The sequence below is a fragment of the Pleurodeles waltl genome, chromosome 3_2, assembly GCF_031143425.1.
Source record: "Pleurodeles waltl isolate 20211129_DDA chromosome 3_2, aPleWal1.hap1.20221129, whole genome shotgun sequence".
Classification (NCBI taxonomy): Eukaryota; Metazoa; Chordata; class Amphibia; order Caudata; family Salamandridae; genus Pleurodeles; species Pleurodeles waltl.
In genome coordinates this window covers 132216604-132233883 of record NC_090441.1, presented here as the reverse complement: position 1 = coordinate 132233883, position 17280 = coordinate 132216604, and the positions used below count along the sequence as shown (strand labels likewise).

Genomic DNA, 17280 nt, shown 5'->3' with positions numbered 1-17280 from the left:
CCACGTTCACTAATAGGCAGGATACACATCATTACACAGTAGGAACCTCAAAGACGAAGCCAGGACATTTCTGTCAAGCTCTCAGGACCAGCCAGTACTAGTCGGGTCTTTGTCTGGTTGACATCTAGGCTTTTTCAGATTTAAACCTACAACCTGCCAGCAATCATCTGCTGTGATTAAACCAGACAGCATCAATTCTTGTAAATCAAACACCAAAGAACCCCGCAGTAAAAAATGTCTACCGTAAGGTGATGCCGGAGAGAGGCGACCTATTGGGGCCCTCCATATCAGGGGCGAGTTCAGATTTTCCTGAGTCGATATGGAACACATTCCATATAGAGGTGCAGACAAAGAATACAGATTTTTGCCAGAAACAACAATGTGAATAATTTTAAACTCGAACCCCCAAAATGTTTCTCTAATAAACACATTTTACTCTCGCTCTACTATCTGGGCTATGTAGCCGACTGGGGGATTAATATTCAATGGATGAATCACTGGGTGTTGATAATGTACCAGCCCTGACCTGTGATGTCCTCCACACTTCAGTGAAGCTTAGCTTGGGTATGTGACACATTACCTTGACCGTCTTCCAGCTTTCCAATGGTTTCAATCTGCTCCACCAGGTCATTGGAGTTCCACTGGCTCATACCAATGAGGATGGCACTCTTTCCTTCCACCACTTCTTCTGAAAGACAGACAAACACCAGAGGTAAGCAGTAATCAAAGGCACGTGGTCAGTAGCAAGGCGGAACTCAGTGAGTTATAAGGGGACACCTTGCGGAACTTATTCACTGCCCCACAGTGCACTCAAAAGATGAAGGTCACCTTTCATCAAGGTGATGGGTTTGCTAATGCACCACTGAAAGCACTGTGGTCAGTAATAACACAAATAAACTGGCCCTTCACTGCCAACAGTGATTGGTGAAAGTTCAGATAAGAGCAATATGATTGGCTGGCAGTTCTGACTATCTAACTATGACACTGCAAACCTAGTTCAAAGTACCATTAACCCACTTCTTAATAAGACCATACAGGAAGAGCCTTTCCACCTCATAGTAGCAGAACTCCAATAACATTCCAAACCTTTTCCCGAGGGCGAACAATGCATTATTACCATGCCTTTATACATGAGTCATGATTAGTGTAATTTACATTAAATGACATTACTTGTGCTGTCCCCTTACATAAAATCATTTATTTTTTTAAAGAAATGCATCAATACATGTGCTTTTGCTTTCTATAACCTGTTTTCTTATTACACCGCAATTGTTCCATTTGATTACACCAGCCGCATTACAATTAGGCCTCAATTACAAGTTGCACCTTGGTGGTGGGATGCAAACTCTCCACTGTGTGCTTAAAGTCGGGTTCCAAAAAATAAAGTTCAACCATTTTGACTCTGTTATGGAAAGGTTTGAGCTCTTCTGTCAAGGAGGGGCCAAATAGAAAGGGGAGACCGAAAAGTATGATTTTCCCATGTTAATTCTTATAGAAAACTTTACTCTCTGATACAGAATAAAATGGCTGAAAAGAATTTACATTAAATTTGGCCAATTTTGTTTATTATTTGATGTAAATCCATTAATCCAGTTTTTGAAAAAAAGCATTTAAAGAGGATATCAAGGGATTAAAAATGTAGGTATACCTGGACAATTGGGGCTTGATTTATGAAAGGTTTGTGCCTCCTTTGCTTCATTTTTGACGCAAAAGCGGTGCAAATTTACAAAATATAATTATATTTTGTAAGTTTGCGTTGCTTTTGCGTCAAAAAATTACATAAAGGCGGCACAAACTTTTCATAATTCAGGCCCATGGTGTCGAGATATGCTCTGATTGGCAACCATTGCAGGACTCAGGGACATGTTCCTCATTAAACTGCATTGAAGTGAAAGCTAGGTTTTGACGGTCACAAGAGGAGCACATATGAAAGGCGATAACAGATTTTAGCTGTAATTTAAATAATTTGTTGGCACAGTTGTATTCATTTTAGAAATTCTGGTGAGTTCTTGGGTGATTCTAGCCTGTGAAAAATGCTGACCCTCTGCTGGGATGTCTGATGAACCATGTTGGAGATAAAACTAATTGCTCTCATGATTTCCTCATAAAGGTTATGGAAGATGCTCTAAAACCTAAAATGAAAGCACATTTTCAATAAGTTCACATTATCTTCCTCGGTCATGTGAGAATAAAGTCTGATATTCTGAGTAAAACATTTACATTCAACACCAGCAGTAGCATCTCAGTAGATTCCCCCAGTGTTCTTCAACACAGCTAATGTGCTAACAGTTTGTATTTATGACAGAAGTGGGGCACACCTGAATGCCATCATCCCGGAATCAAAGGTGTAAAACTCAAAGTATTTCTTTTAGAAATCATCAGACAGAGGGGGTTCATTTTATCATAGAAATTATGGCATGTGCTGCAGAAAGTTCAAATAAGGACACATTTTCTATAGATAATCATATATTTTCCTTATCAATTGAAAAATAAAATTCTGGTGTGCTGAGTGAAACAGATACTTCCAACACCAGTAGCAGCCTGTCAGTTGATTTCCCAGTTGTTCTTCTGTAAATTCATCTCAGAGTTCTAATGAACAACGGGAGCACTCAGATTCAATATTTAATACAAAAATGTGGCCCACCTGAACGCAACCTTGATGGAATCAAAGCTGTAAAACTGAATGCATTTCCAACAGAGCAGACTCCAGTAAAGGAACGATAGGGGGGGTTTCTTTTGTCAGAGACATTATGGTAAGTGCTCTCGAAAGATAAAATAAGGACACGTTTTCTGTGGGTTCTTAAATATCTTCCTGATGCATTTCAGTAAAGTTTTCAACATGCAGAGTAGTGAAACGTAGGTCCAACACCAGCAATAATCTTTTAATTCACTCTCTAGTAATCAACAGCAGAGTCAAAACAGAGATCTAATGACCAAAGAGAGTGCTAACATTCTATATTCAAGAAAAAAGGGAGGCATTTGGCCGCCATTTTGTTGGAATAGAAGCTGCTGAATTTAAAGCCTTTCCTGACTAGCGGTCTGAAGTAAATGCGCTTCGAGATACTTATGATGTATGAAGCCAGTGGGTTAAAATGTGAGTTTGCCATTTAAGATGCCATGAGTGATGAAATATGTGAGATCATAAGCAGTGCATGGTGGGGGAGAAAGGTATAGGTGGTTCACTAAACTACAACTGGAATATTTCTGTGTTTTGGGGATTTTAAACATTAGGTTGTGTCTCATTCTGCATTGTTGGCAGGATTGTCGTTGTGCAGGAAGGATCACCTTCCTGCACACAAACAATCCATGCAGGCTTTTTCCTCAGAAATGAAAACATTTCTCCTCCTTGCTAGGGGTGTGAGGGAGCTCCCCTCTGCTGGCAGAGCTAAAGACATTTTTGGAGTTCCTACCAGCGGAGCGGAGCTCACCCGGTGCGCGCTGCAGCCCACTATGGGATACACAGTGCAAGCGCAGACAGTCTGCACTTGTGCTGTGCAGCCCATTACTTCACTGCAACACGCACCACAGCACAGGGGGCGGCAGCTGCTGCCAGAGAGAGACTGGTCACCGTCGGACGATGAGGAGAGGAGGACCCCCGGGAAGAACTAGGTAAGTTCTCATCTCTTTTTATCATTATTTGTGCACACTGGTGCACAAACAAGGACTGAAAAGGCAGCTTTTGCTGCCTACGGCCCTGGCCTGAATTCAGGCCAGGGCTGTAGGCAGCGAAAAAAAGCTGCCATTTCAGACATCTTCTGCATTCTGGAGATTGCCATAGCAGTGAAACCTGCTGTTTCAGGCCTCTTATGCACTGGCCTGTCCCGTACGCAGTGTACATAGGGCAGGCCGGTGCACAAGAGGCCTTGCAGCTTTCACTGTCCACGGCCCAGGCCTGAATTCAGGCCAGGGCCATAGGCAGCGAAAGAAAGCTGCCATTTCAGACCTCTTCTGCATTGGCCTGCCCTGTGTGCACTGCCCACGGGACAGGCCGGTGCATAAGAGGCCTGAAACGGCAGGTTTCATCTCAGTGGAGAAGTGTGGCACAATGGTTAGAGCGGCAGACCCTGAGGCAGAGATCTGGTCCGGGACCAGGATTCAATTCCCACCTCGGTGGGTCTTGGGCTCAATTCCCTTGGACCAGATAATTCTCACCTCGGTGCCTAATCTAATTAATGGGTCCCACTCTGTAACTCTGGGCAATAGCTTGCTTAATCTCCACAACGGCCCTCACAGCGCTTGGATGCTTGGCTTCCCCCTGGAACTATCCAGGAGTGGGTTCCTCACAGGGAAAAGCCAGGAGAGGTTCCACAGTGGTATGTGTACAGGTTTGAGACCCTAACAGGTGAGTAGTGCGCTATACAAGTGCAAAGTTTACAGTTTACAGTTTTTTAAACGCTAGGTTTCACTGCTAAGGCCCTCTCCTGAATGTGCCAGTCCCGGAAAGCAGTAAGCAGCTGCTTAGTGCTTCAGAGATCAGGCGCATTCAGGATTACGGGGGCCACGGAACTCCGCAGAGTCGGACTCCATGAACTCCGCCCAGGCCTATTCCTTATATCTGCTCTGGGGAGGCGTAAGGGTTTGGTGCTGCCCCAGGTTTATATGATTTTGTAAATCTGGGGCAGCATCAATATCCATGGGTGTTGCGTGGGAACACCTACTGCAACACCCATGGAACACCTCATTGACAAAGAGTAAGGCAACGTAGCGCTTTGCACTGCGTTGCCTTACTCCATATCTATGAGGCCATGCAAAGCCGCGCAGGGTGGCTTTGCTTGGCCTCATAGATATGATTGAGAGCCTGTGCCACCACGGCACCTAAAAAAGTGATGCTCTGGTGACTCAGGCCGCTTGTAAATAAGCCCCCAATTTGTAGTTTAAAGGGATCAAAAGTGATTAAAACATGGAAACACGTTCCTGCTCAGTGGAAGGCCCACTGCAAAGGTGGACTGGGTGTTAAACTGCTACTAACGAGGTGAAGCCCATGCCCAGTTAATGTTCAATAGCATAAAAATGACCGAATGCTATCACAAAATGTGCTGCATAAGTAGTCAACCCTACCACATAATTTGGTCCACCCCGCCACAGAATCCCAGAGGCCTTGCCAATATTAAAATATATACAGTGCAAGATTATCTGCAGTAGCACTTTCAGGTGCGGAAGTAAGATATCTGAGCCAGAAAGACAGCCACTGTGCATGAGCCCCAGTTGTGAACAGATTGATAGAAAATGCTGTCACTTTCACAGACACGTTTCTAATCACATAGTCACCCATTCAACAATGAGTGAGTTATGCCACTTCTTACATGAATAAGTTGTAGACATTGTTCGGCAAGGGCGATTTGTTAAAGCTGCGAATAAAATACGGTATGAGTTTGCAGTCACTGTACATGATCGGTGTTAATCTCATACATCTAATTACAGCTGAGATGTGTCCTGTGATTAATTCTGCAACCCCATGTCTCATTACAAATTTGGCATAACCTCTCATTACAATTGTAATTTTATTACACCTCTATTGTTACTCATTACAAATTGACCTGCCTTTCATTACAAAAATTACCCTGCGCCTGTAAAGTTCCTACTTATGACACCTGCAACCCTGCTTTACTGCTTTGCTATACGTGTTTCTTGACAATTCATTGTATCTGTTTCCTTACATTTCATGACACCGACAGCTGCAAAAACCAACACACCTATACCTCTGCATCAGATTACAGCTATGGTATTTCATCTCACTTTCACAACCATTACTAACCTCCTATTACAAGACTTTCCTCACCGCACATTACATTTACCAACGCGCACGCTGTTTCTTTTGAGAAGTTTGGTTAAAAAAAAAATACCTGATGCGAATGTTGTTGACATTGTTACTGCAGAATAATTTGGACACAAATACGTTGATAGGGACGGACTATAGTGTGTTACCCATACCTGTGTAATAGCGTTCAATAATGGCTTTAAGATTATGGACATTCACAAATATGTATTAGGTGTGCGAGAGAGGGTAAGCTTATCTGTTATAAGTCAGATGCCAATATGATTGCAATGATGTTTGGTTATCAGTAAACCGAGACATGATACTGTCCAAGTTCTTATAATATCAATTCGTATACATTTGAGCATTCCATATAATTGCACTGGATTCAGTGTTAAAACCACCATATGACTCCAAGCCGTTAGGACAGCTCCTTTTCAGTCCTAGGCTTACATTTGCTCACCAGTGCATTCAGGGCCTTGCATCACACATAACACCATGATTGTTGAAAGGGGGTGCAGGACTGGAAACGTTGTGTCCCAATTATATGGAGTTATATGGTAAGATTGAAACCCCCTCCATTGTCAATATTATATGGTATAGTCTACGTACGCCTAGACGTGTGGATTTTTTGTTTCTTCTTGTTATTTGAAAGCCACTTAAATGGACCCTTGGGTGCTCTAGTGGCTTCAGAAACGTCCTAATTATTTGATGCTTTTGAGTAATCAAACATTAAAGGTGCGAGTCTTCACGTTCATCGCATAAACATAGTCGTTAAAAGATGACTTCATGTAACCAAGTACATTGTGCTCCAGTCTTTGGGTTTTTATTTAACAGCACAGTGCACTCTGGGAGTTGTAGTCCTAGTTCTCTTCAGTTGCCGCAGTTGAACTAACATACCAGAGACAATGACTCAGTGAACTTCTATTATCAGGGAGAATCCTTACGATGGCAGGAAACAATTGAAGTTTACTGAATAATATCTTGGGTTAGCAGCCCTGAGAATAACCAGACAATTTAATTGTGATCCATGTTCCACCTGTTAAAAGAGGCCCATGAGCCACCCCATGAACCACGTGCTTCTTATGTGGATTTGTCAATGCCGCCTCACTCCATTGAATGACTAGCACTTATCATGGACTAGTCATTCAATGATTTGGTGTATGGTTACAAAGCCTGTAACCCAGGCTTCTCCAAGGAGTAGCTCGTGAACTACTAGTAACTCTCCATCTATCTGTAAGTAGCTCTCCTGTGTGTAGCCCAGTGTAATAAATTAGAAGCTTTTGTTTGGCTCAAATAATATATGTATGGCAATACTGAAAGGCATGTACACAGGATAAAAATTTGTGTATTTACAGAACTCATATGCTGATTTTAGGACAAAAATGGTTGAATTTGCAAAATATGTTTAAAGCTTATATTTGAGTCATGAATTTTGAGGTATTGGGAGGCTGTTTGGTCATAATATTACATTGGTACGAAGGGCATTTCAGCTGTGGTTTAATTTGTATTACCCATATTGAGGCATTTTAAACTGACAAAGCCTTTTTGACATTAGAACTGGTAGCTCCCCTCACACACTGCTGGTAATCTTTCATGGGGAGGCTGCTGGTGTAATCTTGACTGATGAACCACTATTATAATGCTAATAACAGTAGCTTGGGATAATTTCCATTGAGCATAAGTAGCTCTTATTCCAGAAAAGGTTGTAGATGCCAGCCTCTATTGTTTTCTTTCCCATTAAGACCAGTGCTTAATTTGTAAATAAAACCGTGCCAGTGCCAAAAGTCGGTCCTCTTAAACACGCAGCTGCTGAATTTAAAAGTGCAAACAGGGAATACTGAGGAAGTGTAATCCTGAAGCCATCTTGAGCCTCTTGAATCCATTTACAACCACTCCCTGCCCCTTCAGCTCACTCTTGCAGCTTTTTGCTTTCTACCTTTGTGACGCTTTTACGTTTTTCTCTTCCTCCGTCTTTCCCATATGTGTCTTTTGTTCGTAGTAAATGCTTGAGGCAGAAGAATAAGCACCGGCCCTCAAAAATACGTGCTGGTGCTCAGCACCGGAAACAATAGGCACAAAATAAGCACTGATTAAGACTCAGGATTCCATTGATCACAATTCATCTCTAGCTACAGGATTCCATTGATCACAATTCATCTCTAGCTACAGATGTAGTTTCATTGATTACAAGAAATACGTTGAGGTTCTTTACCACGATCTAGAGTGAGCAGGAGATGTTCTTTAATGAAAACCATAGACTGAGTATACCAAGGTTCTAATCCGGCTTCCCTGCTTATATATTGATGTTCACTTAAGAATCAGTTAAAGTGACATTATAGGTAAGTGCAAGGGTGTCTGCATTGCCTCTAGGCACCAAATTGTGCGCCGGCACTGGCTGAAAGGACAGGAATGCACCATATCGGTGCATTTCCGCCCTTTTGATTGGGTGTAGGGCAACACAGCAAAAAGTCCTGGGGCACTGCCCTACGCCAAATCTTTGTCAATGAGGCCCAAATTGTCTTGCTGAAATCTGCGGATCATACAGTACATGATGGATCATGTAGTAAATGCGGCAAATCTATAATTATGTGGAAAGTGCCCGAACCACAAAATCATATAATTCCAGTGGCCACTGAATATTTACAACGCGGCTGGAGCCACACAGGCTGTAAGCATGCAAGCGTTACCACACTTGCATGTGCCTGAGCCACAGAAATGTGTGGTTAAGGCACCATGCATTTGTTTGGTACAAGCACACAGGAGGAACAGACAGGAGAGGAACGCGGCGGCCGGGTAAGTGGGCTGGGCGGGTGGGAGGATTTTTAAGGACAGGGTGGGATAGGTTTTAGAGTTTAGGGCGGGGGTGGTGGTGTTGGGATAGTTTTTAGGACAGGGTGGGGTAGGTTTTAGGGTTCAGGGTAGGGACAGGGGGTCAGGGTAGCTTTTAGGACAGGGTGAGGTAGGTTTTAGGGTTCAGAGGTGGGGTGTTGGGGTAGTTTTTAGGAAGGGTGGGATAGTTTTTAGGACAAGGTGGGGTAGGTTTTAGGGTTTTGGCGGGGGTCAGGGTAGATTTTGGGACAGGGCAAGGTAGGTTTTAGGGTTTAGGGCAGGGGCGGGGTAGTTTTAAGGACATGGCAGGGTAGGTTTTAGGGTGTAGGGCTGGGGGTAGAGTTTAGGACAGGTTGGAGAAGTTCTTAGGACAGGTTAGATTTTAGGGTTAAGGGCATGGGGTTGGGGTAGTTTTTAGGATAGAGCAGTGTAGGGTTTTGGGTGGGGTAGGGGTCGTTTTTAGGACACAGTGGGGGAGGTTTTAGGGCAGGGTAGGTTTTAGGGTTTAGAGCGGAGTGGGGGTTGGAGTAGATTTTAGCACAGGGTTGGGTAGATTTTAGGGTTCAGGGCAGGGTTGTTATTAGGACAGGGTGGGGTAGTTTTTAGAACAGAGTAGGTTTTTAGGTTTAGGGTGAGGTAGGTTTTAGGACAGAATGGGGTACGTTGTAGGACAGGGCAGGGTAGCTGTTAGGGTTTAGGGCAGGGTAGTTTTTAGGACAGGGTGGGGTAGGGTTTAGGGTTCATAGTGTGGGGTAGGGGTAGATATTAGAACAGGGTGGGGTCATTTTTTTAGGGGACAGGAAGGGTTTAGTGCAGGGCATCAGGGTAGTTTTTAGGACAGGGTAGGGTATGGTAGCTTTTAGGGTTTAGGGTGGGGTTGGGGTCGTTTTTACGACAAGGCAAGGTAGTTTTTCAGATTTACGGCGAGGGCGGGAGTTCGGGGTAGTTTTTAGGACAGAGTTGCAGATCAAGGGACCCGTCTTGTATTGTTCAACATTGTGATGGAATCTTCATATTTATTCCTTCAGCTCCAACTCCAGCCAACATATGTTTCATCTGGGATGTAACCCAATGACTTAGTCAGGGCTGTGAATAATACACATACATAGCACTGTAAAATCATCCTTACATATTTCTGTCACCACCACACACCCAATCAGGCAAACCCGCTGAACGTGCTCATCTATCAAAAATATGTATTCAGATCAAGTTATTATATGTTAATTATATACATATGTATGATAAATTAAAAGATGATAGTATTAAATCAATCTAAACCACTTAGTACAAGTAATATACACCAAATACCCTAAACAGGAATCCAATACAATGTAATTAGTGCATGCACACACATGTGGAGCCGATCATTCCCTAGAAGCCCTTGTGTATTATCATTATGTCGCAGGTGACATCTATACCCATTGGAAGGTACCTGTAGAATGGATTCCTGATACGTTTTGAAATCAGAGGAGTTCCCAATTACTATTTTTCAATTCTCCAAACTGCTCGTTAGCGCTGCCAAATATAATACAATAATCAATGGAATTAATACTATATAGTACTCAACTTCAGTTGCAAATGGAGGTTCCAGCAAATGGAATCAAAAAATTATAATATAAAATAAATACAAATATAATAAATTGAAATCAATTTAGCCCTTACAGACCCATTAGTCCACTCCTTTGACATCTCATTCACCCCTCGTGTTTGGGAGATCGTTCCTGCAGGAGTAGCCACATCAAGTGTCAGTAATCCAGCAAACCCTACTCCACCTACCAAAGTTACTCATTACCTCCCCCTATATTAAGGGAATGGTACACTTTATCTCTACCATTGTGATCCTAATCTGCCCCAATAACGTATATAAACCTATCTTGGTCTCCAAAAAATTACTCTGGCGCGGTCGACCCCAATGCTACACATCATACTTTATCCAATTTAATTGTTGAGTTCACAAGCTCTGTGGAATTCACTGCCAATTCACTGGTAAAATTTCATCTACAGCACAATCTGTGTGTACGCTGCACCACCCCGTATCCACGCTACACTCCATTTCTGCCATTGTGATCCTAATCTGCCCCAATAGCGCATAACAATCTATCCTGGTCTCCAATCATTTGCTCGGGTGCGGTCCACCCAACCCCCTACACACCATGCTTCATACAATTTCCTTTCTAAGTTCACCAGCTCTGAGGAATTCACCCGCCAACTCACCGGTAATGCTTTCATCTGAGACGAATGCTGTGAGTGCTCTGCACCGTCCTGTATCAACGGTGTAATCCGTTCTCGACTCTGTATGTACTCTCATACATCAACATCAAAGTAGGACTACATAATAAAAAACCCGATCTCAAAATGGTTTCTCACTCTCCTACTAGCCTGACGCCATATTTGTCTCCCCATTTACGAATTTATTATATAACAACATCAGAGAAAGAGCCTCTCTTCACCGGTCATGTACTGACCCTAAAGCATGCTCTGCAGATTTATCCATTATTGATTTCTAGAATATAGTACATTTTCTGCTCATAGATCTATAAACTTATGTATGAAAATAAAAATAAAGGTAGAACACTCACCATATACTAATGGTTTTATTGCTCTATAACGCTGACATATTTATATACTCCACAATCCAATTAGGACCATATCTGAAAAACTGCGGCCTCTTACCGCCATTTTAGCCAAACGCCATCACCCATTCTAATCATGATTCACTTGTGTAATTGTTGACCGTTCGACATGTGTATGCTCTTGATTCCAATCTAAACACATTACATTATACATTAATGCATTGATCTTTCCAACAATCATTCCCAATTAACATTACTGCCCCAATTCCCTGTCTAAAAATTTCACACAAACGCTGTAAATTGCCCAAACAAATATTCTAATTCTTGATCATTATTTAATCCGTACTCCACCACCCTCAGACGCATGATTCACATCGATTCTCTCCTTCTGAGGTGTAGTTTTCTATTACCTCCACAAGGGTTCTTATACACATGTTCAATTCCAAAGAATTTAAACTCCTTATACGCTCCCTGTGTAACACATATCTTCATATGTTGTGCCATTGGATAACATTTGTCATCCTGTCTTACTGCCCTCCAGTGTTCACTAATCCTTATTCTAAGGGGGCGAATAGTGCTTCCAATATATATGCGCTCGCATTTACATTATACAATATACACCACAAAAGTCATATTACAATTAATATTAGTTTGAATTTAAAACCCCCGACTACCGGATGCTTCAAAGTCTTTTCTTCCATGCCATGCCCATTTGCAAACCCCACATTGGCCACATTTAAAGAAACCTCTATTATGCTCAGACAGCCAATGAGCCCGTGTTTGGTCCCTTGGATAACTAGGACAAAAAAGGCCAATCTCAGGTCTATTCGAGATGCAGCCATTTAACATTGAATCTGGGACTAGAATACTCCAATGATTCCTCATAACTCTTTGTAAAGCCACTGAGGTCCTAGTGTAATCTGTCACTAATCTGATCCTGTCTTTACCGTGCCTATCCCCTGTGACAGTGTGGAAACCCAAAATATCCTGCCTAAGGGTTTGGGTAGCCCTCCATTGGGCTTTTTTGACATCCTGTGCTCGGTAACCCCATGATGCAAAATGCTGACCCATATCCTGAATGCAGTTTTGAAAATCCACATCCCGTACTACAATTACGTCTTGCCCTTATCATCTCCCCAAAAGGTATTGCCTGAATTTGGGGTCTAGGGTGCGCACTTGATGCATGTAAGAAAGAACTACAAGGTGATGGTTTCCGATATAGTCTGCTTTGAATTTTATTGTCCTCAGCAAACAATCCCACATCCAAAAATGCAATACTCTTTGAGCTGTACTGATAAGTAAATCTGATATTCACATAATTTCTATTCAAATAGTCACAAAACTCCATAAACGGATCGGTGTTGACTGTCCAGATCATAAAGCAGTCATCAATATATCGTCCCCAATATAGTATATATGTCTGCCATTGCGCCGCTCAGGGTCCCCAGACCCACTTCACCTCAAACCACCCCATAAAGAGGTTCGTGTAAGAAGGAGGGAACCTGGAACCCATTGCTACTCCCTTTTTTGCCTAAACTATTCTTTGTAAAATAGAAAAAAGTTCTGATTCAGAATCAAATCCACCATGTCCAACAGCATTCCTGTATGTTCCCATAAACTAGCCGATCTCCTATTCAATGTGTGGTGTAGTGCTTGTATACCTATCTCATGCCTAATGCTCATGTATTATGCTACTACATCCATGTTACCATAATCATACCAGTTTCCCATTGCATATCACTTAACAAGCTCAAAATATGCTTAGTATCCTTAATGTAGGTTGGAAGATTGGCTACCAAGGGTTGCAGAAATACATCCACAAATTTTGACAACCTCTCCGTGGGTCTCCCAATCCTAGATATAATCGGTCTTCCTGGAGAGAAAGGGGGATTTTTAGCAAGGAATCCTTGGGCGATCAACCTTTAAATACATATATTTGTCATCATCCAGTAAACATTGTTCATGCCATATTCTCAATAAGTTATTGATCTTACTCGTTAGACTCATGATAGGGTTGTGCATCATCTTTTCATAACAATTTTCATCTCTCAGTTGGGTATATATTTCATTGTCATAATCATTAGGGTTTATGACCACAATGTTGCCCCCTTTATCTGCTTGTCTGATTACTACAACATCATCTTCTTGTAACAACTTCATAGCCTGCTGTTCCCCATAGCTCAAATTATTCCTAACTTTACCCCTGGACATACATTTGTCAAGATCTTTACACACCATTTTATTAAAAAAAACTTCAATGTTGCTGTCACTTGCTATTCTAGGTGTCCAACTTGATTTATTTTTCAAACCACTAGTTACATAAATATCCGGTGATATATTACGGTCACTTAATATCCTTGAGGTAGTGGTTGAAAAATCCTCATAATCCGTAATTGATAATAGAGCCATAGTGTCATATACATCCTGACTGGATAGGTCACTATGTACAAGAATTTCTGCTGATGTCCTAGAGTCTTCCTTCTGCTGATAATTCAATTTAAAAAATCTCTTCAGTTTCAAACGTCTCACAAATTTATAGAGATCAATCTTTGATCTACAAAAGTCACCTGTATCCGCTGGGCATAAAAAAAACCTTTCCTTAAAAGTGTCACCATATCCACTGTTAGAACCTTGTCTGATAAATTGACTACATTTAACTATTTTCATACGTAAGTTTAAAGAACTATGAGCAGAAAATGAACTATATTCTAGAAATCAATACTGGATACATCTGTAGAGCATGCTGTTAGGGTCAGTACCCAACCAGTGAAGAGAGGCTCTTATCTGATGTGGTTATATAATAAATTCGTAAATGGGAAGACAAATATGGCATCAGGCTAGTAGGAGAGTGAGAAACTGTTTTGAGATTGTTTTTTTGATGATGTAGTCCTACTTTGATTTTGATGTACGAGAGTACATGTAGAGATGGAGTTGAGAACGGACTACACTGTTGATACGGGGTGGTACAGAGCACTCGTAGCATTTGTCTCAAATGAAAGCATTACCGATGAGATGGCAGGTGAGTTCCTCAGAGCTGGTGAACTTAGAAAGCAAATTGTATGAAGCATGGTGTGTAGGGGGTTGGGTTGACCGCATCCGAGCAAATGATTGGGACCAGGATAGATTGTTATGCGCTATTGGGGCAGATTAGGATCACGATGGTAGGAACGGAGTGTAGCGTGGATACGGGGCGGTGCAGCGTACCCACAGATTGTGCTGTAGATGAAATATTACCGGTGAATTGGTGGTGAATTCCTCAGAGCTGTTGAAATCGACAATTAAATCGGATATAGTATGTATGACGTGTAGGATTGGGGGTCGACCGAGCCAGAGTAATTTATTGGAGACCAAGATAGGTTTATATAAGTTATTGGGGCAGATTAGGATCACGATGGTACAGATAAAGTGTAGTGTTCCCTTAAAATAGGGGGAGGTTATGAGTGAGGTCAGTGAATGGGTAGATATTTTGGCAGGTGGAGTAGAGTTTGCTGCATTTCTGACACTTGATGTGGCTACTCCTGCAAAAACGATTTCCCAAACATGAGGAGTGAATGAGATGTCAAAGAAGTGGGGTGTGTGGACAAATGTGGTCGGTAAGGGGTAAGTTGATTTCAATTTATTATATTTTTACTTATTTGTATTTATTTTATATTATAATTTTTTGGTTCCACTCACTCAACCTCCATTTGCAACTGAAGTTGAGTACTATATAGTAATAATTCCATTGATTATTGTATTATATTTGGCAGCGCTAACGAGCGGTTTAGAGAATTGAAAAATAGTAATTGGGAACTCCTCTGATTTCAAAACGTGTCAGGACACCATTCTACAGGTACCTTCCATTGGGTGTAGATGTCACCCGCAACATAATGATAATACACAAGGGCTTCTAGGGAATGGTTGGCTCCACATGTGTGTGCATGCACTAATTACATTGTATTGGATTCTTGTTTAGGGTATTTGGGGTATATCACTTGTACAAACGGGTTTACATCGATTTAAGACTATCCTCTCTTATTTTGTCATACAGATGTATATAATTAACATATAATGACTTGATCTGAAAACATATTTTTGACAGATGAACACGGTCAGGAGGTTTGTCTGATTAATTGGTTTCATTGCAGTACCATATAGGTCACATTGGTTTCCACCTACAGTACACTGGAGACTGATTGGGTATGTGGTAGTGACAGAAATATGTAAGGTTGACTTTACAGTGCTATGTATGTGTATTATTCACAGCCCTGACTAAGTCATTGGGTTACATCCCAGATGAAACACGTGTTGGCTGTAGCTGGAGCTGAAGGAATAAATATGAAGATTACATCACATTGTTGAGAAGTACAAGACATGAGCCTTGATCTGTATGTTTGTTCTTAACAGTCATTGATTGATAATCTATGGAGTTTGGGGTGTGTTCCCTGCAAAGAGCACTGCCTTGCAAATGACGTTGGATGTACTGTATAGTAGGATGTAAAAACATTGTACGGTTGTGAGCGCCAGTTTTTCCCCTAAAAACCGCCCATTATGTTGTAGTTTAGTTTTTAGGACAGGGTGGGGAAGTTTTTAGGACAGGGTAGGTTTTAGGCTTCAGGGCAGGGGCAAGCGGGTCAGGTGGATTGTATCACGCATGGCGTTACCAAATAGACCGTTACCAAGCATGTTTTTACAATGAAATTTGCTGTAAAGGCATGAGTGGTAAAGGCATGCGTGGTTAAGGCGCAGGCGTGGTTCCAACCACGTTGTTAAGCCATGCGTCGTTCTGCCATTAGTGGTTCTGTCATACAACCCCTAATATGTATTGAGCTTTCTGTGTGTACATCACTGAACAAATGTGTTTTGAGCACGTCTAAACCAGTGTGTAGGGTTTAGAGGTGTATGTGTATAATTCACTGTTGTAATAGATATCTGGGAAAAATATTATTTGGAATCATGGATAATCGAATGTTATCCATGATAAAATATGATCTAAAATGTTTGTATATGGGAACATGGGAGTTCATGTATATGTTCATGCGATCACTGAATCTCTGTGTATGCAGGACAAATATATGTGGTGTACGTATGTATGTATGTAAGTCTGTTCCTTTACATGTGAAAGAAAGAAGGTATGAGAAACGTCGCAGGAGGGGTGAGAGGGGCCAGGGAACGAGTATGCTAAAATATATACTCACACTCCTTTCAAGCAAATTGATGTAACATGGAGAACCACTCCCAAGGAGCAGGCGAAAATGAATTTTGCCACAAGTGAGTGAGAAAGAGAAGGAGTAAATAAGTGCGTAGACTATTGAGTGAATGGTTCTTTTTCTACTCACACAACACAGTTGCCTCGAGGCCGTAATTGCCAGTGGAAACCCCTGGAAAAGTGTGATTTGCAATTTAGGGTGTGATTTATGAAAAGTTAGCGCCGTCTTTACGTCATTTTTTTACGCAAAAGTGGCGCAAACTTACAAAATATAAGTTTGCGCCTCTTTTGCGTAAAAAAAATGACATAAACACGGTGCTAACTTTTCATAAATCAGGGCCCTAGTGTTTCTGTAGTGACAAATTCCATCCTTAAAACTGACAACTGCTTTGGTGCTACATGGATTTCCACGGGGGATCTTTGTGGATTCTGTACAGTGAAAATCTCTGGATCGGTGGATCCAATTTCCAACATTTTTAACAGAGTCCATACATTTGAATTATGTTTCACCAATTTCATCAGTCACCAGACATAGGGCCTCATTCCGAGGCCGGCGGGCGGCGGTCGCCGCCCGCCTGGCGGGAACTGCCATATGGCCGCTCCGCGGTCGAAAGACCGCAGAGGCCATTCTGGCTTTCCCGCTGGGCTGGCGGGCGACCGCCAGAAGGCCGCCCGCCAGCCCAGCGGGAAACCCCTTCCCACGAGGAAGCCGGCTCCGAATAGAGCCGGCGGAGTGGGAAGGTGCGACGGGTGCAGTTGCACCCGTCGCGAATTTCAGTGTCTGCTAAGCAGACACTGAAATTCTTTGTGGGGCCCTCTTACCGGGGCCCCTGCAGTGCCCATGCCATTGGCCATTGGCATGGGCACTGCAGGGGCCCCCAGGGGCCCCACGATACCCCATACAGCCATCCTGTTCCTGGCAGGCGAACCGC

General features: G+C 42.3%; 1 protein-coding gene across 2 annotated transcripts in view; it reads right to left on the bottom strand.

Moving 5' to 3' along the window:
- Positions 1-17280, bottom strand: part of PITPNM3 (PITPNM family member 3) — a 1929018-nt gene that overhangs the window by 1131632 nt on the left and 780106 nt on the right. For both annotated transcript variants that reach the window (XM_069226994.1, XM_069226995.1), the window contains exon 3: positions 581-688. In XM_069226994.1, the coding sequence (XP_069083095.1) occupies positions 581-688 (108 nt within the window). The remainder of the gene's footprint in view (positions 1-580; positions 689-17280) is intronic.